At 42.0% G+C, this 24846-nt stretch overlaps 1 protein-coding gene across 7 annotated transcripts in view; it reads left to right on the forward strand.

Annotated features, from left to right (window-relative positions):
* The window catches only part of IRF2 (interferon regulatory factor 2), a 152209-nt gene that overhangs the window by 121363 nt on the left and 6000 nt on the right, over positions 1-24846 (forward strand). For 3 of the 7 annotated variants that reach the window (XM_023724671.1, XM_023724673.1, XM_023724672.1), the window contains exons 6-7: positions 5585-5702; positions 14075-15908. In XM_023724671.1, coding sequence (XP_023580439.1) covers positions 5585-5702; positions 14075-14619 — 663 coding nt within the window. In that variant the 3' untranslated portion in view covers positions 14620-15908. The other 4 variants (XM_004389669.2, XM_023724675.1, XM_023724676.1 and 1 more) reach the window with 4 other exon arrangements.

Consider the following 24846-nt stretch of genomic DNA (forward strand, 5'->3'; position numbering starts at 1 on the left):
TGCTCTGACAGGGATCACAATAGAGGGTCCTGGACAGAGCTGGAGAAAAATGTAGAACAAAATTCTAACTCACAAAACAAGACCAGACTTACTGGTGTGACAGACTGGAGAAACCCTGAGAGTATGGCCCCTGGACACCCTTATGGCTCAGTACTGAAGTCACTCCTGAGGGTCATCTTTCAGCCAAAGACTAGACAGGCCCATAAAACAAAACAAGACTAAATGGGCACACCAGCCCAGGGGCAAGGATGAGAAGGCAGGAGGGGACAGGAAGGCTGGTAATGGGGAGCTCAAGATCGAGAAGGGGGTGAGTGTTGACATGTCATGGGGTTGGCAACCAATGTCACGAAACAATATATGTATTAATTGCTTAATGAGAAAATAGTTTGCTCTGTAAGCCTTCATCTAAAGTACAATAAAGAAAAAAAAGAAGAAGAAACAGCTTACTATCTGGCTTAGTTAGTCACCTGGCATTTGGCCTGTTCAAAGACAGGCCAAATGACCACCTATCAGGGCTGCTGCTGGAGGGATCCCCTCACTGGTTGGAGGATGTCTTTAATTTCCCAATTTTAATCAGATGAAAACACATATCAGCCACCCATTTGAAAAACAGATAAAATTAGAGTTGCCCTGGATGAAATGGATTAGTGGGCTTGCCCTGTCTCCTCCTTTCCTAATGGTGGCTTTTGAAGGGACTGTTCAGAGCACAGTTTGAAGACTGGTTAGCTAAATGACCTCTTGTTGTTGTTGTTAGCCGCTGTCAAGTTGGCCCCAGACTCATGGCGACCCATCTGTTACAGAGTAAAACTGCTCCATAGGGTTTTGTTTTTTGTTTTTGGCTGTAATCTTTATGGAAGCAGATCACCAGGCGTTTCGTCTGTAGAGTTGCTGGGTGGGTTCAAACTGCCAACCTTTTGGTTAGTAGCCAATTGCAAACTGTTTGTGCCACCAGCCTCCTTAAATGACCTCTGTGAATGATTTTCTGAAATAAGGCACAGCTGAACTACTTGGAGCAGATTTAGAACATGATGGAATTGATCTTTAAGGGAGGCCATTCTCACAGTGATAGGCAGGAAGAAATGGAGGGAAGGACACATTACTTTGGAGAATGAAGAAGGATATGGAGAATGAAGACAGAAATGGGTCAAGGAGGATACCCTGAGTTTTCAGACCTCAGAGAGGGGAATGTTAGGAGGGTAGATTGTTTTGTAGATAAGAGGATGAGCTTAACTTTGAAAATGTTGAGTTTGAAATGACAGAGCCCTCTAAGGCAAATGTTGGGTAGAAAGTTGGACCTAAGAGGCGTAGAGCTCAGGTAAATGTTGGAGGTACAGATGCATGGTCTTTTACTTAAGACTGATGTTTGGAGGCCTTGAAAACAGATGTCTTCTCCACAAGAGAAGCTATGTGAAATGAAGACAAAAACCCCGGGAAAAGGGGAAGAGAAAAGTGATCCAAGGAAAAAGTCAAAAGGGAGAGAGAGAAAGAGAATAAAAGCCTAATTCCAAGAAAGGAAGAGAAGGAAAGTGTTTTTAGGATTAGGCTGTAGGCTTCAGCCTGTTTTACTATGAGCAAATCTCAGTAACGTTGTGTGCCTTCATCGTGTAGGGTGTGTACTAGAAGTGCACTATCCTAGGGTCCGGTTCCCTGGACTACTTTATGAAGCCCAGCTGTCAGGCTGAAGTTTTTGTTAGCAGAGAGACACAGAGAGGCCCTTAAACTTGATGCCTTTAAATTTGGCTTCAAGGAATCTAATTTAGCACGGATGAACTAGTGCATCTCTTGGGAGTGAGAGGTGGGTTGGGGATGGGAGATGATCTCATGGCCACTGTATTGGGCCTGAGGGGAGGGGAGATCTAGATGAAAGGCTGTGGCACAGGGATGAGACAGAATGGGTTTGGAGTGGAGAGATGAGGGACTGGCTGGAGAAGCCTTCTCCTGCCCTCTAACTCAGATCTGCCCCTAAGCTTATCCAAGAAGTGTAGCTTTGAGACCAGTCAAAAGTGTATTATTTTAAAGATCTAAAGAAAGCCAACTCTGCCCTTAAAATCTCTCTTGTACCAGCTTGCTTTTGCCATCAAATCCCTAGACCAAATCTTGGATTCCATAATGGCGGGTAAGGTTCATCGGCATAAATATTTGACAGGGTTAATGCACCATGGTGGAGTCTGACTCAAAGCACAGTCTTTTTCTGGTTTTCTTTGGAGAGAGATGAGAGGATTAGGTTAGAATCAAAGAAAGCTACGAGAAACCAGTTGCCACTGAGTTGACTGTGAGCCACAGCAACTCCATGTTTATCAGAATAGACCTGCACTCTGTAGGGTTTTCAATGGCTGTGACCTTTTGGAAGTAGATCACCAGGCCTTTCTTCTGAGGTGCCTCTGGGTGAATTCAAGCCTCCAACCTTTTGGTTTTATAGTTGAGCACTTAACTGTTTACACCACCCGGGGACTCCAAGAAAGCTATAGGCTACTTGATTTGTAGGAGAGCCTGTATCTCAAGTAAGAAGGAAAATAGAAGGAGAAGGTGGTTCAACATTAACCAGGCCAGGTTATGGTGCAACACAGCAAGGGACAGCTGGGACAGGGCAAAAGCAGTGCTTCATAGAGGACCAGGAGAGGTTACAAGCAAAGGCCATTCATGAACTGTAGGGCAGAGCACATGTTGCATAGAGAACTATATGCTTCCTTTTCCTAACTTGGGTTCCTTTGTTTTATTTTAGTATAGTTTGCATTTAGAAAGTCTAGTTTTAATCATTTCAAAAATTTTGACTGAGTATAGTGAAGATGGAGCTTCCATGGCACGGTGGTTAAGAGCTTGACTGCTAACCAAAAGGTTGGCAGTTCGAATCCACTATCCGCTCCTTGGAAACCCTATGGGGCAGTTCTACTCTGTTCTGTAGGGTCGCTTGGAGTGAGAATCAACTTGATGGCAACGGGTTTTGTTTTTATAGTAACCTGTCATGGGCTTGCTGTTCTGCGCCTTTATTATAAGGCAGACCTCTCAGGGAGGTGCTGGCTACATTTTGTACAATTTACTAGATCCCCCTTGCAGAGTGATAGTATCCAAGAGGTGTCTTGCATTGAAGACCTTGAAATTGACAGTTTATTTGAGGTGGGCCTGGGGGGGAGTAAAACAATGTTCAAAATAGTTTCATTTTAATCTCCATTAGTAGAATATACTGTTCCATCATGGAACTAGTGCAGGATACAAGGGCTTATTAAGACAGAAAGTTTTTGGAATTGAACCATGTCTCCTGACCAAAGACTGGGTTCAGTTCTTCTGTCTCCTCAGGCTAGGGGGAGTGTGATCTTGGAAAATTAATTCAGTCTCTGAGTCATAGTTTTCTCAAGTGTAAATTGACAAAAGTATCACTTGCCACTAATTAAATGTAGATCATGTGGAACACTTAGAGTTCTTTAACTGAGAAATTAGAATAACTTAGGTTTTTAAATATATGTAAGTCTGCCTGCCTCATTACCTTTATAGGAAACATAGAAACAGAATGAATAAAAAAAAAGTTGAGACAAAAGGAACCATGAAAATTAGCAGTTTTGCCATAATTCTTCAAATGTTCTGTATTTAGTTCCTTTTGAGGGAATTGAGGAAAGGGAAGTGGAGTAATGAAATGTGGGCATCATCGGGGAGGGGAGGCAAATGAGACCATTGAGGAAATACACAAGAAAGCAGAGCCTGATTGGAGAGATAGAGAATTGAACCAAATTCAATTGAAAATAATTCAGCCTGGGAGGTGGTCAAAAATGGAAAGTATGGTCCCTCCTGTTGGAAGTCAGGAGAGATAGGGCAAGGGAAAGGGACTTGAGAAAGGTCATTGGGTTTGGGAGAGCAGGATTTTATTGGTGATCTTTGATAATAGCATTAATAAGTGCCAAGCACATGGCATGGATACTATTATTCTTACTTTACAGCTCTTCACTGTGTCCAAAGAGAGGCTTCAGGAGGCTAAGTAAGGTCCACAACCAGTAACAGAGGAGCTAGGCTTTGTCCCCAGGCCCATCAGACTTCAAAGCCAGTCCTCTTACCACCACCCTGGGGGCTTGATCGGCAGGTGGAATGGAAGTGAAACCACAGGTGCTAATGGGGGTGGGTGAGCAGCGAAGTTATGGAGGTCAGGCACTTGTTCATAAGTTTGGTTGTGAAAGAAGGAAATAAATGGTTGCTTGAGTCACAGTCAAATGGTTCACCCTCCCCACACACCCTCTATAAAAAGAGATTTATTTGGAACTCTTAAAAGAGGGAAAAGTACAAGATGCTGAGGGAAAAAGGGATAAAGTTTCTGCCCAGTAGGGCTGTTCTGGGCCCTTCCTCATGTTCAACCTTTGGTATGTCTTGTAAATAATGCAGTGTGTGATTTTTTAAAAATTGAACTATGTGATAAAGTGATGTCTTTGAAGTCATAGTTACCATGGTGGGAATTTGCCAGGTGGGATCTAGAAGTAACGGGGAATTTCCCCCAGGGTGTCACTTCCCTATGAATTTTTTTTGGAATTCATTGATTCCAAGTAGCACATAAATAAACTGATAAAAATGCTTAACATGCCTTTAAGTTGAATACCATTCTTGATGTTTCTGCCTCACATGATCCTCAGCTTCCAGTCCTGTGTTCTTCCCATCCCTCCACCCTTCTCTTCCATTTTGGTTTCCCCATGAGTCGTCCTGCGTGGCACTTTTGTGTCTAACCTGTTTGCTTCCACAGAAGCAAATGCAATCTGAGCTTGAGGAAGAGCTCTCTAATCAAAATGCTGAAAGTCAACTTCTACCTCAGGACTGGCTTTCTCAGAGTTGGTTGACACTCTTATAGAGAGTGGAAGGTTCTATGCATTTAAATAAAGTGAATTTTAGAGCTGTAATGCGGTCAAGGAACTTGTTTTCATTGTTTCGTTAGTATGAATGTGTAGTGTCTCAGGCTGGATGGATCATTCAGGCACTCTAAAGTAGGGACATGGGGTTGCTCGACTGGACCCCATCCGGGCAGAGGGAGGCTTCGGCTCTGAGTGTGGCCCGTGCTATCAGCCAGCCACCCAGTGCAGAACCCTCAAGTGGCCAGAGGTGATGGCAAACCACACCTGAGGAAAATTTATCCACAGTTTCCTCTGTGTTCCTATTCGTGGGCCATTCAGTGAGGCAGAGCTTTTCCTGAGAAATAATTGCAGAAGAGATGACACAATTCCTTCTTAGAGAGAAAGCCTGCAGTTGACTTTTTGAGCACTCCATCCAGGAAGGAACACTTACAATGTATGCAGTGCAGTACTTTCCATAGACAGTTATGCAGCCCTGCTTAACCCCAAACCCACTGCCTACAGGTGTAAGCGTTTTCAAAGGCCAGCCGGATGCTGTGGTACTATTTCCTTGAAGGAAAATGAAAGAAACTGAATACCCAGCAGTACATTCTTAGGCAGAAATGTGCTTCATTAACTCCAGGCTAATTTAAAGAAGTAGGGAATGCATTCAGTAGATAAACATGACCTCAGCATTAAGAAAGTAGACAGGGAGTAGAATTTAAGCTAAGAAAAGGGAGGGAAAAGAAAGTGTTCTCAATTCTTTTTTCTTTTCTTCTTCCTAGCAAGAACCAGTTGAGTCATCTTTGGGGCTTAGTAATGGAGTAAGTGATCTTTCTCCTGAGTATGCGGTCCTGACTTCAGCTATAAAAAATGAAGTGGATAGTACGGTGAACATCATAGGTAAACTGTTTTGACATCTCCTTTTTTTGTACACATGAGTGGCCTCTGAGGGTCTAAAATTTGTAAAGCAGTGATCTTGAAAAACATAGTCAGAAGGATGAGGTGTTGGAACCATCTCAAAATGCAAGTTCCGGCCCCAAGATTTCAGGGCTAAAAAAATAAAAGCCTTTGAGGATCAGATAAAGGAACTTGGACGTGTCAGCCTGAAGAAAAGAAGGCTGAGAGTGGTTTCCCAGCAGAGTCCAAGTAGATGAAATGTTTTTTCCCAGTGGCTAATGATTAGCAATTCTCAATCTTCTTTCAATATTTGGTCATGTGAACAAATACATTGTGTATTTAACCTGGGCACCAAGGAGAGGGAAAACTCTCTTCATGAATTTGCTAAGCATCTGTTTCGTGGCTCACTTGCTACTGCTACAAAGATGGTGCTCACGTTACAGGTGAAGAAACTGAGGCACAAAGACATGTTACCAAAGGGCAGACTGAGATTCAGCAGGTATGTTTGAGTAGCTTCCGTACACCACACTTAGTCTATGAGCAGGAGACAGAGTAGGGAATGAGGACCTGATTTCTGTCCTCATGGGAGGAGACAGATAGTTAACAAATAAACCCACAGCTAACGGAAGCATTACCAGTTGTGATAAGTGCTACAAAGGAAAAGAACAGCAAGATGAGGGAATGACAGAGGACCGCATTTAGACTGGGGAGCCAAGGGGGCCTTTCGGAGGAGCAACATTTCACCTGAAGCCAGTGGGTGGGGGGAACTGCCCATACCGGACCCCTCCACACTTGGGAGAAGAGAAAGAAAGGTAGTGCGGCTGAGCATGGGGAGAATGGCATGAGATTTGGTTAGAGAGGGAGGCAGGGACGAATCATGTGGGCCTTGTAGGTCATGGGAAGGAGGTTGGGTTTTATTCCAAGCGTTATGGAAGGGATTGTTTATGAAATCATTTTATTGAAGTATATCATATATACAGTAAAGTGCAGAAATGTTGTTACACACATACACAATGTAACCACCATGGAGGGTTTTAGGCAGGGAGGTGACAAGTTGTGAATTATATTTTAATAAGGTCCCACTGGGCTACTGTGGTGAGTGGGTGGTGGGAACCAGGTGCAAGAGTAGAGGCCTGGCAGTGAGCTTGGATTAACTATAGCCCCAACCCAGAGCCAGAATTCTTTGCTTAGACTGCTGTTTGAATTAAACTTTGCTGAATTTTGCAAACAGTCAGGGCTTCCGATTTCTTCCATCAGGTCATGTGAGAACCAGAGAGATCCTACAGAGCCAAGCAAGCTTTGTGTTTGGTTACCTGTATTCTGGATTAGGGGTTGAGTGCCTACCAGAGGCTGCAGATGTAAGGGCTTTGCAGCCCAAGAGAGCGTTAAGAGGGCATGACCCCTTCTTCCCCCCTCGGTTTTAGAGGTTTGGAAGTAGAATCATACATTCAGGAACTGTCTTGAACTTCAGCAGAGTGTTTTGGCAGAAAGAAGAAGAAAGCATATATTGAGTGCACACCATATGTCAAGGTAGACATGGCCTTGCCTTGCTCCCAGAGCTAACATCTAGACTTGCCACTTCTGCATGGAGGCAGTTTGTCCCACAGTACATGGTTTTTGAGCTGAGAGGGATCTTGGCGGTCAAGCATTCTCTCACTTCTGATGAGGAAGCTGGGCCCTGTGAAGTGAGGCTACTTGCCTGACAGAAGCCCCAGCTCCCCGGTCTCCCTCCTGCCTCCCGCCTCCATGGCTCTTTCCCTGGCTGGCTTGAGCAGCACTCCAGGGTGGCCTCATTCACCACCCTCCCGGTTCTTCTGACTCTCGTTTTATCCTGCCTTTCTTGGCAGGCAGTCATTGGAAAGTACGTGCCCATGGAGGCTTTTTAAAAAAAATGAAGACGTTTGCCAATTCAGGAACTTTTCTTAAGATTCACCTTATTTTGAGTTTGTTGGTTTTCAGAACCCCCCTCCATTTATGAGGTAAATTCAGCCCAGATAAAATACCAAACAAAACCCTCAATTGTACTAGAGTTTACTTTTTAGGAAAAAAAAATGTTTTTGAGTCTTCAGTATGAAAATTCTCTGTCCAGTTAATTGTTCTTTGCCTTTTGTACAATTTTCTGCCTGGAGCTGGTGCTCACTTGATGAGTCATTTTACCCTCTTCTAAGGCAAAGAAAAACACCAGGTTTGGTTAGGGAATCACCTAATGGATTGAATGATTCTCTTCCTGGGTTTAATAAGGAATTAGTAATAAACAGCAGCAAAATGAGATTGAATATCTCTTTTTAATTCGTCAGTAGCCCTTATGAAGTATACAATTATTTATGAAGTGGATAGGTGCAATATTTTAAAGAAATGGGTAATTTGTGATCATTGATAATAATAGCGATACCTCAGATTATTCAGCCCTTCACAGAGCTTTACCTACACTCTGATCAACATTAGTTGTTGGAGGGCTGTGTCCTGGTCAGCCTTCTTCTCCATAAGAGCTGAGTGCGTACCTTCAGATTTAGCTAGCTGTGTACACCAACATCATGTCTTCTAATATTCCGTCTCTCCTGTATGGTTAAATGCACAGTGTTTAGCACCCAAAAGACCTAGCTCTGCTTTCCCTTTAAGGAGAGGGAGAAAAAAAATTTATTTTTCTTTAGCATTGGATTTTTTTTCTTTTTTTGTGGTGACTACTGTTTTAGGAAACGGAAGAAGCCAGCTACATGTTGAATTGTTCTGACAACACCCAGCTGGCATCTTGCCCAGGTTAGTGGTGCTTTTCCTGGGCTGTATTGAAATGATCTCCAGGCCAGTGTAAAAGATTTGCAGGTGCGAACATTCTGTCTGACTTGCCTAGGCAGTGCTTTATAACCCCATTGTGTTTCTTGATAAAAGGTAACCCCACCCTCCAATAAAACAAAGATTACTATGGAACAACGGAGGCTCTTCATTACTCTGAATTAAAGAAAGAAATCCTTAGTGACTATACATATAGCAATTAAGAAATATGTATTTTGGATTTTGTCTTAATTTTGGCTGCCCAAAATTCACCTGATAGGGCATTCTTTTTTTGGTACTTGCTTTTAAATTTCACTTAACTTTATCTGAAGTGAGCCGTGAGCAGCTTTTTTAGCCAAGCTTGGAAACCCACGTATCACTAGGGAGGACTGAAGAAGCAGGAGAACAGATTTGCAACTTAGTGACCAGCTTCAGGTCCTCCCCATGAGGGCCTCGTGGTTATAGTTTAGGTTGGCAGCCTCTGGCACCCGAATTCCCTGTGGTTTCAGGGATGGCCGGGGGGTGATACTGGACAGGGCTGGGCTGGACAACTATCTTCCTGTTTCCCTATCCCCTTTCTTCCCTGTCCTTGTCTCCAACTTTCCTGGGGCTTAAGATGTGAAATTCCATCTAGAATTTAAAAATCAGCCTTGAGGTGGATCTTTAGATAGAAGGTGCTCCCTCTGAAGAGGGAGAGAGTGAAGATCCTCCATGCTCGTGTTCTGTGGGTTGTCAACTCTGCCCCATGCCTTCTCCTGGGAGGCCAGAGACATCAGAACCCCTGGAAACTCTTAGCAACATAGAACTCCATGTGAGATGTACAAGATCTCACAGTGTACCCAGACATAGAACTGATAGCATACCTTGCTCTTCCGCAGCTGATTGGGCCACCGAGGTGAGTCTCATGGGCCTGCTCCGTGTCACCATGTGTTAACAGGAGCCCCCGGCAGTGGAGCTAGGCTCTGGTTTCTCAACCTTAACAAATTTTTATTTACCCAAGAAACCTTTTTACGAGGCTGTACTTGTTTTTGTTCTCCTCCCCACCTTGCCATCCCTACCCCATTTATAATTAACTGTCACATCCACCTGTCTTCTCTCATCGTATTTCTCACATCTATCCTCTTCTATTTCTCATACCAGTCACCTTCACTCCTGCCTGAGGGCTGCTTCCATTTTGCCACCTCTCCATTTATTCTCCACACGGAGTGATTTCTAAAACATGACAATCTCAGCATGTCACCATCCATGGCCACCTATTTGCCCCCAGGATAAAGAACCAAGTCTTCCTCACATCCTGTGTGACTGGGCTGCTGCCCATCTCTTTCATACCTGATTTTGAATTTGAATTATTCTGAGCAGTTGGACCCGTACATGGTTCTGTGTAGAGAAAGTGAGTCTGGTGTTGTGTTTTGTTATTGTGGAGTGGCCACTAAGGCTCTGTTGGCACAGCACAGCAAGAAACGGACATTTGGCAGCTGAATCAGTAAATGTAAGCTGTCAATCCAAGAAGTCTTACCCAGATTTCTGCTCCCAGATTATGGACCCTGAGACGTATTGACTGACTGCTGATTTTTTTATTGGGACCCATTATTTGCTCCCCTTCGTATAGTATTAACGGCCTGTGATACTGTTTACTAGTGGAGGTGAAGTTTACACTGCACCAACCACACTCTTACGTCATCCTGCAACTAAAACCAACCTGTTGGGCTGGTTATGGGCTACAGCTGGGGCCAATCTGACCCATGCAAGGACAGAACTCCTTTCTCTGAAATTGCTGTTTCACGTTAGGGTTGTTGCAAGGATCAAATGAGATGTATCAATAAATCACTCTGTGATTAGAGGTAGTGAAATAATATTATGATTATTATATTATCAAAATCATATTAAAGTATGTTTGGGAAACAAAATTAGCCTCCATCTATGCTGAATCCTCAGGGCTGGTATCAAGAGTTTCAGTACTCAACTTTCCAGACAGGATCAAAAAGAACTTTCCATTGTACCATGCTGGTGGCTTAATTTTATATGCTTTGCTAATAAGTTTTACTCTTGACTGTGCAGCTATCTGGATGACCTTGGCCATTTACCTGACCTCTCTGGGTTTCAGTTTTTTCAACTGTAAAATGATAGCACCAAGTCACCTCTAAGGGCTTTTCTGTTTCGAATTGTCTCTGCTTTGAAGAGGTTTCTCTGGGTTATAGGGGGCAAGCTGCTTTCTCTAGTTGAGCTCTCCACTGAGTCAACAATTGTTAATAAAGTAAGGATGACCTTTTAAGAATCAAGTTGGCTTATCACTAACCAGCCATGAATAATGTTGTAATTCTCAACATCTAGGTTCAGGTAAAATTACATTCCTTGGATAACTCTTTCCATCATGTACTGGCCTTAGTAAGCTGGGGAAGCTTAGTGAATTCTTAGCTCCTCCAACCATTTCAGAATTTCCTTGGCACTCAACATGTAACCATTGAAAAGAAGTTTCACTATTGGTTGTAAGCCCAGAGTCTCATTAAGGTGAGATTTGAAAATTTTTATCCTGCCAGGGGCTTAAAAAGCAGAGTAGGTGAGTTTGAACTTCCTTAACTCTTTTCTTTTGCAAAAGCATTTAAGAGTTGAGCTCTGGGGTCAGGTGAAGCTGAATTTGAGTCCTGGTTCTGCCACTTCCTAGCTGTCTGACCTTGACTGAGTTATTTAGCTGTCCATGACTCTGTTTCCTGTCTCTAAAATGGACACGATAATTGTACCTTCCTCATCGGTTTATTATTATTATTTTATTGTGGTAAAAATATATGTAACAAAATATTTGCCAATTCAGCATTTTTTTTACATATACAATTCAGTGGCATTGGGTATAACGTTCATCATGCTGGCAACCATCACCACTATCTGTTTCCAAATTATTCACCACCCTTATAACAGAAATTCAGTCTAAGCTAAGACTCCTTTCTTCCAAAAGTCTCTGTCCCACCCCTGGTAACCGCTGATAAACTTTGGTCTCTATGCATTTGCCTGTTTCATATAAATGAGATCATAAAATAACGTGTACCGTTTTGTGACTAACTTAATTAAATCAGTATAATGTTTTCAGGGTCCATCCATGTTGTAGCATGTATCAGGACTTCATTTCTCTTTATGGCTGAATAGTATTCCATTGTGTATATTACATTTTGTTTATCCAGTCATCTGTTGATGGGCACTTCGGTTGTTTCTACCTTTTGCATATTTGTGACCTCATAGGGCTTGGGAATCATACTGGTAAAGCACTTAGAATAGAATCTGGCAAAGGTAAGTGCTTGGGAAGTATTAGGTTTTATTATTGTTGTTAATTACAATCAGGATACTCTTTAGCATCTAGTGCGGTGCTGCTTCTGACCTTGGTTGTTGCAATAGATAGCTAATCATTTGTGAAGTGTCAGAGATGCTGTCTGTCTTGCCATCCAGGGCAGAGTTTGTTTGGGGAAATCAGCTCACCTGGCATGAAGGGAACAGAGATTGAGTGACTAGGGATGGTACCCAAAGCATACTAGATCATGTCTCAGATATTGGGATTTCCCTGCATCTATCTTGGGTTTGCGACTTGAGAGTTGGGAATAATTTCTCAAGTGTTCTCAAAGATGTTCAGATGGAGAAAAGTGGGAGTCTCTTACCGAGGCATAAAGCTGCACACTCTTTTGGAGCTAATTTGATGTTAGAGATAACGCAGTTATCTTAACTGGACATGCAGATTGTGGCTCTGAAAACAAAAACGTATTTTTGCATCCTGGGCACCAGTGTTCAGGCTGCACTTCAAATCAGAATAGAGGTACTTATCTCTTAGTTTTCTTATGTCATATGTGTTGAGGTATAATTTGTATACAGTAAAATTAACCCTTTTTAGGTGTACAGTTCTAGGAATTGCGGCAAATGCATGCAGTTGTGTAACCACCACCCTATTCAAGACAGAGAACATTTTCATCACCCAGAACGTTTGCTCGTGCCCTTTGCTGTCAGTCTCCTCCCCAACCTCCACCACCTAGCAGCCACTGCAGTGGGTATGTCTTTATAACTTCACTTAGGTTCAGAAGAGCCTAGGTCTTCAAATTTTCTAAAAAACATTAATTGTCCCATCCTATATTTGTAAGGGAGCTCTGGTGGCGTAGTGATTAAGAGCTATGGCTGCTAACCAAAAGGTCAGCAGTTCGAATCCACCAGCCGCTCATTGGAAACCCTACAGGGCAGTTCCCCTCTGTCCTATACGGTCTCTATGATTTGGAATAGACTCCATGGCAATGGGTTTTGTTTTTTGCTTTTTATATTTGTAAGTTATCATGAACTCTTGCAAGATTCTGGGTTTTTGGCTCCCAAGGGGAATATCTGGACCAGCCAGGGAGCCTCATCCCCTTGATCTGTCCATTCATTCAGCAGTGGCCCCCTGAGCTGCTCTCTGGAGATGCCATGAGCATGTGCTATGACTGGATACAAAAGTTCTCATACAGGTTCTCAGCTCTTCCAGGAGCCATCACCTGGCTAGGGAAATATAACATATACAGATAAAAAGTTAATTAAGGATACAGTTACCCAGCAACACAAGGCAGAAAGTCAAGAAATGTCACAAGGTGGTGTCACATTGTAGTTTTCACTGAGCAATTGGGACAGTGAGTGAGGGGTACGCAGAGGAGAGACCGGTCAGTATGTGCTGGAGTGGTCAGGAGGGGGCTTCAAAAAACAAGGCATTCTCAGTACTGCCTAGGTCTCAGTCCCCCACCCCACCCCACCCCACCCCCTGCCCCAGGCTTCCATGTTACTGCCTCCTTGCAGTCTTTGATCCCTCTAACTGGAAGCAATTGTCCCCTTCGTCAACTCTCATCACATGATTTCTTGCCACTCACCCCCCCCTTTTTGGTTTTTTTTAATTTTCACTACTGCCTTGTATTTATTCTCTAGATTTATGCATGCTGGCCTATAGCCCTACTAGACTTGTTACAAACAGGATCCTTGACTGACTAACGTTTCTGTACTGTCTTAAGGAGCCTTGGTGGCACAGTGGTTAAGTACTTGGCTGCTAACCAAAAGGTCAGCAGTTGGAACCCACCAGTGGCTCCAAGGAAAAAAAATGTGGTGGGCTGCTTCCGTAAAGATTTAAAAAAAAAAAAAAAAACCAAACCCATTGCCATCAAGTCAATTCCAACTCATACCGACCCTATTGGACAGAGTAGAACTGCCCCATAGGACTTCCAAGGAGCGGCTGGTGGATTTTAATTGCCGACCTTTTGGTTAGCTGCTGAGCTCTTAACCACTGTGCCACCAGGGCTCCTTGGAAACCCTATGTGGCAGTTCTACTCTGTCCTACAGGGTTGCTATGAGTAGGAATCAGCTTGATGGCACACAACAACATAGCCTCATAGTACTTGGTAACAGTGTCTTGTGCAAAGCATGCATTGGTTGAATAACTGAGTTGGGCATTATGGGGAAAAGCAGTGAGGGAGAGAATTCCTGGTCAGAACAAAGGGATATAATTAGGAAGATACTTGAGGTGCTGCCATTGTTTATACTCAAAGCTGCCTTACTGTCTTTCTATTAAGAATTACAGTACAGCCCCTCCTTCTCTCTCCCTCCCCTCCGGGGACCACCAGGCGCCACGCTGCAAATGCAAAAAATGGGAAAGAAACAGAATGGGAAGATTAAAAAAGTCGAAAAGGCAGAACCTGAAGAATTTGTGGTAGAAAAAGTGCTGGACCGACGTGTAGTGATTGGGAAGGTGGAGTATTTCCTGAAGTGGAAGGGATTTACAGATGCTGACAATACTTGGGAACCTGAAGAAAATTTAGATTGTCCAGAATTAATTGAAGCATTTCTTAATTCTCAAAAAGCTGGTAAAGAAAAAGATGGTACAAAAAGAAAATCTTTGTCTGAGAATGAATCTGATGACAGCAACTCAAAGAAGAAAAGAGAGGCTGCTGACAAACCAAGAGGCTTTGCCAGGGGTCTTGATCCTGAACAAATAATTGATGCCACAGACAACAGTGGAGAATTACTGTTTCTCATGAAGTGGAAAGACTCAGATGAGGCCGACTTGGTGCTGGCAAAAGAGGCAAATGTGAAGTGCCCTCAAATTGTGATTGCCTTTTATGAAGAGAGACTAACTTGGCATTCTTGTCCAGAAGATGAAGCTCAATAATTGTTTGCATTGCTTTTTATATATATTTATATATATATACAATCTAGGTCTTGGTTTTTTGATTTATTAATGTGAAGAATAACTACCTTCTAATGGAAATCAAGTTTGATATGTTTGTTTTGAAGTAGTATTGGGGGAGTTGAGGTTTTTTAGTTGTTTTTTTGTTGCATCAATAGCACTGGTTACTTTGAACAAATAAATAAAAGCTTTCTGTAGTTGCCTCATTTATCAGAAAAGAACATTTGATACTGTGGTATATTATTTCCTCTGCATTGGAGAATAGCTTTTGTAAATACTGGAAAAATTTACATAGTTGTTACTGAATCAGAACTTGTGTTTAACCCATACTGTATTCCTAAGGACCATTCTGAGTTTTTTGTTTTTTTGTATTCATGTGTGTGTATACGTATGTAAATTTTATTTTATTTACATTCACCAAAAGCAAAAAATTCTAAACAAAAATGGCATTTTACAACCACAGGTAAGTATATTGTATCAGGGATGCTGTCATTCTGAGCAACTCAAGAAATAGACCACCTCAAGTTAAACTGAAAAAATTTTTGAAGCCATAGGTTTCAAATCAAGTAAGTGATCCTGTAATTAATTGGACAATTTGAAACATCCATATCAAAATCCGTATCTATATAGTCATATAAACAAAACCGTTTATTTGCAAAATTCCCTGAGAGGAAAATCTAATCACTACTAAAACCTCCCCACCCAGATAAGAAAACTAGGCAAATACTGGTATGATTTAATAAGCCAAGCAAGGCTTAGTTTTAAATGGACATTCGTTTCTTCCAGAGAGCCGTTCCTTTAGGGAAAATTGAAATCCCTGTGTTATATTGACTTAAAGGTGGTGGTTCATGGAATGTCTAAGACCTTGCTGATGAAAATCTGATAAGATGGTTAGATGTTGTAGTTTAGGACCTGCTGGCATAAATGGGTGAACAAACTTTTGTAATCTGAACTACTGACCTGCATGTTTTTCTTTACCCCACCTATTCCTTACTTGTAAGTTCAGTCTTCTCAGTACTTGGGTTACTGGTTCAGCTGAAGCCAGAAAAAACAACTTTGTAGTAATCAGAGTGTTAACCCAATTGTATATTGTTTACTTAATTGTAAATACTGGTGAACAGTTGTCAATAAATAGTTTTATATTTAAAAAAAAAAGAATTATAGTTCCAAAGAGAAGTGAGTTTTGGAATGTAGGAAATTAAAGTGGCTTTGATTTAAATGAAGTTGTTTATAAGACCTTAATTGCCTTAGTATGCAAGGTATCACTAGTTACACCCCACCCCACCCCCCACCCCCACATACACACACAGTTTGGTTTCTGTCTCCATTCATCAGCTGCTTCTCAGAACAAGACAGGTCTAGGAATCAGTTCTCATTTTCCTACCATTTTATTTACTTGGGAGAAGAGGCAGAAGAAACTTTGAGAGAGGCCAGCGTGGGCACTCAGTCTGTGTATGGGGAACTGCATAACTGATACTCTCATACTCAGATGGGATGGTCCAATGGATGAAATAAGACACTGGGAGTCTGCCTGCCGTATATAGCCTGCTTTCCTTTTCATTAATTTCATCTCCTCCAGGAAAACCTAAACAGCATCCATTTCCCTTCCATTCTGTATACTGTGGCTCTGTGGACTCTTACCACATCCCCAAATCCCCCTTCCCAGCCTCCTGTGTGCCTTTCCTTTCTTAATTAGAGAACCTGTGAACTACCATTGCCCTCTAAAACCTTCGCTGAGTAGAAGCGAGATAATCCTTACACTGTTGTTTTTAGCTGCCATGGAGTTAGCCCCTGACTCCTGGTGAGTCCATGATACAGAGTAGAACTGCTTCATAAGGTTTTCTTGGCTGTAATCTTTATGGAAGCAGTTTGCCAGGCCTTTTCTTCCATGGAGCCAGTGGATGGGTTCGAACTGCCAACCTTTGGATTAGCAACCTATCACAGACTGCTTGCTCTACCCAGGCTCATCAACCTCTAAAAAGCAGTTAAAACAGGAGGCCTTTATATACCACGATGGCTGTCCATGGTGGCTAATTTTTCAAGGAGATTGGAATGTGACCCCCTTCCTGCCTAGTGTGAACATGGTACAGATGGGCGAGATGTCAGGGAGAGATAGCACTGCACATAATCCAAGCTGTGTGACTTTGGACAGTCACTCTACCTCTCTGTGCCTGAGTTTCTTCATCTGTAACAGCAGAATGATGTCAATCTTACGGGCTGAAATGTTAAAAGCACTTATACAGATGTAAGTAAGATATTGATTATGGTGGTAAAGTGCTGTGAGGACCTTGGGAAAACACTGTGAGTGCCTTTTTATTATCTTCCCATGTATTTACTGGAATCGGTTTTCAGGGATATTTCATCCAATCAACTGCCAACAGCAGTATAATGTCAGTTCTGTTTAAAATTAGGGTAGGGCATTAGGATCATCAAGTCAAAACCACAATGAGATATCACTACACACCTGTCAGAACAGCTAAAATAAAAAAGTGACAACTGCAAATGCTGGTGAGAATGCGGAGAAGTTAGACCACTCATATATTGCTGGTGGACTGTAAAATAGTACAGCTACTCTGGAAAACTGTTTGGCAGTTTCTTGTAAAACTAAACATGCAATTACCATATGACCCAGCAATTGCATTCTTGGGCATTTATCCCAGAGATATGGAAACTTATGTTCATGCAAAAATGTGTACACTAATGTTTATAGCAGCTTTATTCATAATAGCCAAAAGCTGGAAACAACCCAGATGTTCTTCAATCAGTGAATGGTTAGATAGACTGCTCCTGTCATACCCTGGAATACTACTTAGCAATAAAAAGCAGCAAACTATTGATACAGCAACTTGGATGAGCCTCCAGGAAATTATGCTCAGTGAAAAAAGCCAATCCCCAAAGGTTACTGTATGAATGCATTTAAGTAACATCCTTGAAATGATAAGAATTATAGAAATGGAGAATATAGATTACTGATTGCCAGGGCTTAGAAACAAGGAGGTGGTGGGGGAGAGGGAAGCTGGAAGGAGCTCGGCGTGGTTGCAAAAGAGTAACAAAAGAGATACTTGTGGAGATGGAACTGTTCGGTATTTTGACTGTGGTAGTGGATGCCTGAACCTACCACGTATGATAAAATTGCATAGAACTAAATATACACACATACACAAGTGAGTACAATTAAACCTAAGGAAATCTGAACAAGACGAGTGGATTGTATCAACGTCAACATCCTGATTGTGATATTGTACTATAGTTTTGTAAAATGTGACCATTGGAGGAAACTGTGTAATGGATGCCTTAGATCTCTCTGTACTTTTCTTACAAATGCATATGAGTCTACAGTGATCTCAAAAAGTTTAATAAAAAATGATAAATATCATGGTAGGGTTCAGAGGCAGGGTTGTCAGAATCCATCTTGTCAGTATACTGAGAAATTGATGCTGCCAATGTTTGTTAGAATTGGGAAACTGACTCTGTTACATTGTTTTGATATTTCCTCCGGTTATCATGTTGCCTGCAGAGCAGGAGGAGGACTGGGAGTATGAACAGAGACCCTGCAGCTACAAGTGACACAAAGATGTGGATTTGGGTGGACCTGCCTCCTTATTAAAATTCGATCATGTCTCTCTGGACCACAGGGCCCAGAAAATAGCACAGCAGCCTCCATCAGAGCAAGGGTGGAGAACAAAATGGGTCAGGGTCCAAGTACTGTCATTCCTGGCCCAAGGGCTAAGTCTGGGTGCAGCCTTGGGTCGTGGAGCCTTGACTGTGACTGGCTTGAGTTTGGGACTCTGCTGAGATAGATGGGATGAGGCCACCTGTAAGCACCATTGGCAGGCATGCTGGAAACAGCCCAGGGTAGCCAGATTATTGGCAGACTGCTTTTCTGGAGACATCGGCCCAAATCTAAGGCTTGTTCTTCAGCTTCATGGCAGGTAGCAGGCTCTTTGGGGGAAGATTTTCTTTCCAGAGTGTGTGCTTTAATCGCAAAGTCAGGAGACCTCAGTGCATGATGACTGTCTTTTCTTTGAAGTTGTAGGACAGTCTCATTTGGGCAGCAACATTGAGGATCAAGAGATTGTCACTAACCCGCCAGACATTTGCCAAGTTGTGGAGGTGACCACTGAAAGTGATGAGCAACCAGTCAGTATGAGCGAGCTCTACCCTCTGCAGATATCCCCTGTGTCTTCCTATGCAGGTAAGCTGGTGGGATGGAGATCTCTGAACTGAGCCAGGAACGAGGGAGGATGCTCCTTTAGTCTAGAGCCAACAGCTTCACCACACAGCAGGGAATCTCTCCTCTGTCCTAGGGATTATTCTTGATGGAATTATTCTTGCTTTAATTTTCTGGACCAATGTCTTGTTGGACACTTTTGTGCCCAGTTAAAAGATATGGTCACAGCATTTCTTCACTCGATCACATTTTTAACACTTCTGTGCATGACTAACAAATATTAAGATTTCTTTGGGGAACCAGTTAGAGTCTACTTTATTTTCACTGCAGGTATTCAGAAATCCTGCAGGGTGTTTTTAATGGTGTTTGACCAAACTGGATAGGAGATTAGAGGTCATGACTTCCAGTGCCTTCACTTATAAGTGAAGTGATTTGCCCAGATTCACACAGCCAATAAGTGTTTGTGCCAGGACTGGAAGCCAGTATTCAGACCCAAAGCTCATTGCCGGGCCTAGCCCATTATACCAAGTTTCCCTGTCACTTCCATGTATTTTCTCCTCTTTTTCTGTTTAGTCAGCTTCTCATCCAGCCAGGTGTCCCAGCTCATTTCTTTTTCCCCAGGAAATGGCCATATAGTTTCAAGAATTGATCTAGACACTGTCAAAGCATTAGAAACAAATTCTATTGTTTCTTCCATCCTTACAGAATAAAGTGATGGCTTATTTTTCCTATCAGTGTCACATCATCTGACACTCTCTTCCTGATGATCTCCACTTAATTTTGGGGACTCTTTCATAATTGTTGTTGTGTGCCTCTGAGTCGATTCTGACTCAGAGTGACCCTATAGGACAGAGTAGAATTGCCCCATTGGGTTTACAAGGAGCAGCTGGTAGATTCAAACTGCTGGTCTTTTGGTTAGCAGCCAAGCTCTTAACCACTGCGCCAGCAGGGCTACTCTTTCATAATTAGGAAATAGAAATTCTAAGTCAGTGTTATTACTTTCAAATATTAAAAATAAAAAAGCAGAGGCCCTATCATGGGTAACTACTGTCAGGAGTCCCTGGTGGTGCAACTGGTTAATGCTCTCAGCTGCTGACTGAAAGGGTAGAAGTTCAAGTGTATCCATAGACACCTTGGAAGAAAAATCTGATGATCTTCTTCCAAAAAATCAGCCATCGAAAACTCTATGGATATATGTGTGTATACGTGTATGCATATATACATGTATCTAAATGTATATATGTGTGTGTGCATGCATATATATACACATACACACATATATACATATAAAATAAAGCACACAGGGAGCACAGTTACGGATACTTCTTAGATGTAACCAACCACCTCACGGAATTGGTCTGCAGTTGAAGCTTTAGGACCATAGTCTCATGGAACAACTCAGTCAACTGGCATAATATAGTTCATAAAGTTTATGTTCTGTAGTCTGGGGTTTTAAAAGCTTGCAAGAGGCCATCTAAGATACAACTATTGGTTTCTTCTCCTCCAGAGCAAAAAAAAGGAAGGAAACCAAAGACTCTGAGAAGAAATTAGTCTACAGGACTGACAGTGTACATGTGGTCTACCCTGAGATCAGAACTAGATGGTGCCTAGCTACCACTAACAACTATTCTAATCAGGGCCACAATAGATGAGTCCTGATAGAAGGGGGAAAATGTGGAATAGAACTTAAATTCTTAAAAACTGCAGACTTACTGGACCAGTTGAGACTAGAGGACTACCCAAGACTATCACCCTGAACCATATAAATCTTGAACTGAAACTACGTCAAGGTCACCTTTTAGCTAAATAACAGATTGGCTTATAAAATAAAAAACATTACCAGTGACTACTGTGTACCTTTAAAAAATCATCTATATGAGACATGAGACCAAATGATCAACAGTTACTCTAAAGCAAAGATGCAAGTGTAAGGGAACAGGAAAACCAGATCACTGGAAACTAATGAAATTAATTAGAATGTTGATACATTGTGAAAAATGTAACCAGTGTCACCGAACGATTTGTGTAGTAATATTTAAATGGGAACCTAATTTGCTGTGTAAATTCTCACTGAGAATACAATAAAATACTATTTTTTTAAAAAAAGAAAGAAAACCTATAGAGGGCACAGTTCTACCCTGACACATGAGGTCGCCATAAGTGGAATCAACTTGACGGCAGCTGATATAGTTGGCTGTAATAAATGGCTCAGAGATTCTTCCCAGGGTACTTTTTATGCTGCCAAAAGGAGTGTTGTCCAGTTAGGGCGCCATCTCCGTGACTGGCATAAAGTCAGCATTTAGAATTAGATTGACAAAAATAATCTGTTGTTTGTGAATTATCAGCCACTGAACTAACATAGTATTTCCTGAATCCCAACTTTATTTTATGCTAGGAACGTAAAAGGAAAATGAGAACAAACCTTGGCTACAAGAAGCTTATAATCTGTCAAGTAGAATGAGCTTGTCTTCGCTTACGTATTCATCAACCATATTTTGAACTCCTGCGTGTGCCAGGTCTTTTGCAGCCCCCAGTAATAACTACAGTTTGTTGCATGCTTCTTGTACCCTAGGAACTGTGCTAAATAGTTTGATAGCAATTGACTTGTTTAATGCTCATGAGAATAACCCTTTTGGCGTGGGCATCATTATTATCCACTCTTTAAAACCGAAGACTCTAAGTCAGTGCATTGTGTTGAAGGACAAACAGCTAGTAGCACAGATAGACCCCCGTATGTAACTGATGCCAAAGGCCTCTTCTTAAGCCCTCCACTGTCATGCTGCCCTGGAGAACTGCACCAGGCTTGGCCACTCACGACACTTCCTAACGTGGTCTCATTTGATTTTCACAAGGATCCACCAAAGGAGACAGCAGAATGTTTATGCCTTAATTTTCCAGTTGAGAAAACTGAAGCTTGAAACACTAAGGCACTTTGCCTATGTTTACATAGCTATGGCTAAAAATTTGTGACTCTTCTGTGTCATGCTGTTCCAGGCATTATTTCACCATACGCACTTTTTTTTTTTTTAAGGCTTGGTACTTTAGAATAGACTTTTCTGTTTGTCTGTTGAGTAAGATTTTTCTGTCTTCTTGGGGATTTTCGAAGGACCTATTCTTGCTGTTCTGCCAGCTGTGGCAGAATGCTTTTGCTGTGCAGAAGAATCCTGAGAACAGCTGATCCACGCTGAACATTTCATTACCCCTTTCAGGGTATTTGCATAGATTTGAAAAGAAGGATTTTAGTTCCAGGATGGCAGGCAGCAGGAGGTTTTGTTGGAACTTGGCGTTTCAGCCCACCCTCTAGTTCTTTCCGTTGTCTGTGTTCTCCAGTGCCTTTTGGAGGGAGATTTACTGGATGAAGCCAAAATGTTTCATCAACACTGCTTTTCTAGAGCTTACAAACAAGAACTTTATCTGTTACTGACCATGGCTGGTTTAAGTCTTGTAGTCAGTGTCTTAGTTATCTAATACTGCTATAGCAGAAATACTGCAAGTGAATGGCTTTAACAAACAGAAATTTATTCTCTCACAGTCTAGGAGGCTAGAAGTCCAAATTCAGGTTGCCAGCTCCAGGAGAAGGCTTTCTGTCTGTCATCTCTGGAGGAAGGTCCTTGTCTCTTCAGCTTCTGCTTCCTGGTTCCTTGGAGGTCTCCCCCAAGGTCTTCCCCCCATTTCTCTTCTTGGTTGCTTGTTCAGTCTCTTGAGATTGACTCAAGATACACCCTACACTAATCCTGCCTCATTAACATAAGAGAGACAACCCATTCCTAAATGGGATCATAACCACAGGCATAGAGGTTAGGATTTGCAACATGAATTTTGTGGGGGGACACAGTTCAGTCCATAACAGTCGGTAATTTTTTACATTCTGCTAGGAAGGTAGTTTTCTGGTTATATTCACCTTTCTTAATTTATATTCCCAAACCAAATAGTCTATTTGCCTGTTTTTCATGACAGAGTTTCCTTGTTTGTGCTACTGTAAAGAACTGCAGCTGCTTCTAACCACCCTCACTTACCTGCTTAGGAAACTGGTATTTGGGAGCTGTTGTTTACTATTTTCTTCCCTACTGATCACTAAATATTATCCCAGTAGTATCTCAAAACCACATTCAGTTTTGCAAGTCTGTCTTCTCTTCTGTGTTCTAAATATTATGATGAGAAACAAGAGAAGCAGTTTCTTTGAGTGGCAGTACTGGCATTGGATGTTTTAAGACAGGACAGAATTCTCGTTTGATTTGTAAAACTTTTGTGCTGGGGTGGGATGTCCCAAAGCCCACCCTTGGGAAGCTCTTTAAATAAATAAATAAATAACTAGTTGCCATGGGTCAGTTCTGACTCATGACGACCCCATTGTGTGTTAGAGTAGAACTGTGTTCACAGGGTTGTCAATGGTTGTGATCTTTCGGAAGTAGATTGCCAAGTCTGTCTTCCAAGGTGACTCTGGGTGGACTGGATCCACCAACATTTTGGTTAGCACTGAGCACATTAACAGTTTGCACCACCCTGAGACTCCCTCGGGAAGCTCTAGAAGACAGTCATTCATTTTATTTTTAAAGGTCTACAGTCAGGTGGCCTCTTAGGTTTTTGAAGGCTTAGTGAAGGAAAGCCATAATAGAATTTCTTTTAGGGGAACTGGAGAGGAGGGTTGGGGAATAAGCTTGAGAGAAATGTGTAGTACAATGGAGGAACTGCTTATGACAGAGAGAATGGAGATTGCGTGCTGGCCAACAAGATCTGTAAAGCCTTTGGCCCTTCTGGAAGCTACAGCAGGCTTGCATGCTTTGGGGTGGGGCAAAGATAGAATTGCTTTAAGATCAAAAGGATTCTGATTTGAACCTTTTAATGAAGCCTCCTAGTAAAAGTAATTGAGGAAACGCTAGATGGAAAGAAATCCTTGTCAGTCTTATTACTAAAACATGAACAAGATCTTTCCAAAAAATGTTACTGGGATGGTAGAGTGTAAAAAGGCTTTAACATAAAAGTTATTGTCTCCTTTCCCATATGTTCCTGAGATGGTTTGAGACTATGTATTCTCAAAACTAAAAACCAGTTGTCTTAGAGTCGATTCTGACCCATGGCAACCTCATGTGTGTCAGAGTAGATCTATACTCCATAGGGTTTTGAATGGCTGTTTTTTCAGAAGTGATTGCCAGGCCTTCCTTCCAAACCTCCTGTGGGTAGACTGGAACCTCCAACCTTTTGGTTAGCAGCAGAATGCATTAATCATTTGCACCAGCCAGGGGCTCTGTGTATTCTCAGGGAAGCATTAAAAAGGGGACTAATGTGGTATGTGAACCTAAGGAGACCATCATCCTAGAAGTGCAGTGCTGGAAGATGAAATCTTTGAGATGACCTAATCCAAATCTGCCCCTTCCCTCTCACCCCAGTTACTTTCAGGGAAACTGAGACCAGAAAGGTTAAGTGAATTTCTCAGGATCATAGACATGTTATTTACTCTGTAGCTACAAATTTTCAGCTTATTTAGACCATGCTAATGAAGCAACTCCAGATTTTTTATTCTATTGTATTCAGTGAATTTTTAAAAAATCCAAAATAATCAAAATGGAAATATTTCTTGATTGAAAATGATATAATGTCTCATGATGATATTTCAGCAGTAACTGATCCAGAAGCAGCCACTGCAGTGAACTTATTTGTCATATATAAGAAGTGATTCTTGAAAGTGGCAATGATGAAGTAAAACTAGGAAAACAGAGGAAAGTGGAATTGAGTACACCCACCGCGATCCAGGGATGGTTGTGAGAACCGCTCTTGCTCTAGAAGATGGGTCTTGGTTCCTCAAGTGGGAGCTTTGAGTGTCTCATGCTCCTAGGCTGAAGGCACTCGAGGCCAGTTTTTTTACAGTCAGAACTGGAAACCTCGTTTTGCTAATATGGAGAGTTTAGTTCAGAAGTAGGAGCCCCTAGGCGCAGTTAAACACCCGACTGCTAACTGAAAGATTGGTGATTTGAATCCACTCAGAGGCGCCTTGGAAGATCTACCTCTGAAAAAATCAGCCACTGAAAACCTACAGAGCG

The sequence above is a fragment of the Trichechus manatus genome, unplaced genomic scaffold, assembly GCF_000243295.1.
Source record: "Trichechus manatus latirostris isolate Lorelei unplaced genomic scaffold, TriManLat1.0 scaffold00254, whole genome shotgun sequence".
Taxonomy (NCBI): Eukaryota; Metazoa; Chordata; class Mammalia; order Sirenia; family Trichechidae; genus Trichechus; species Trichechus manatus.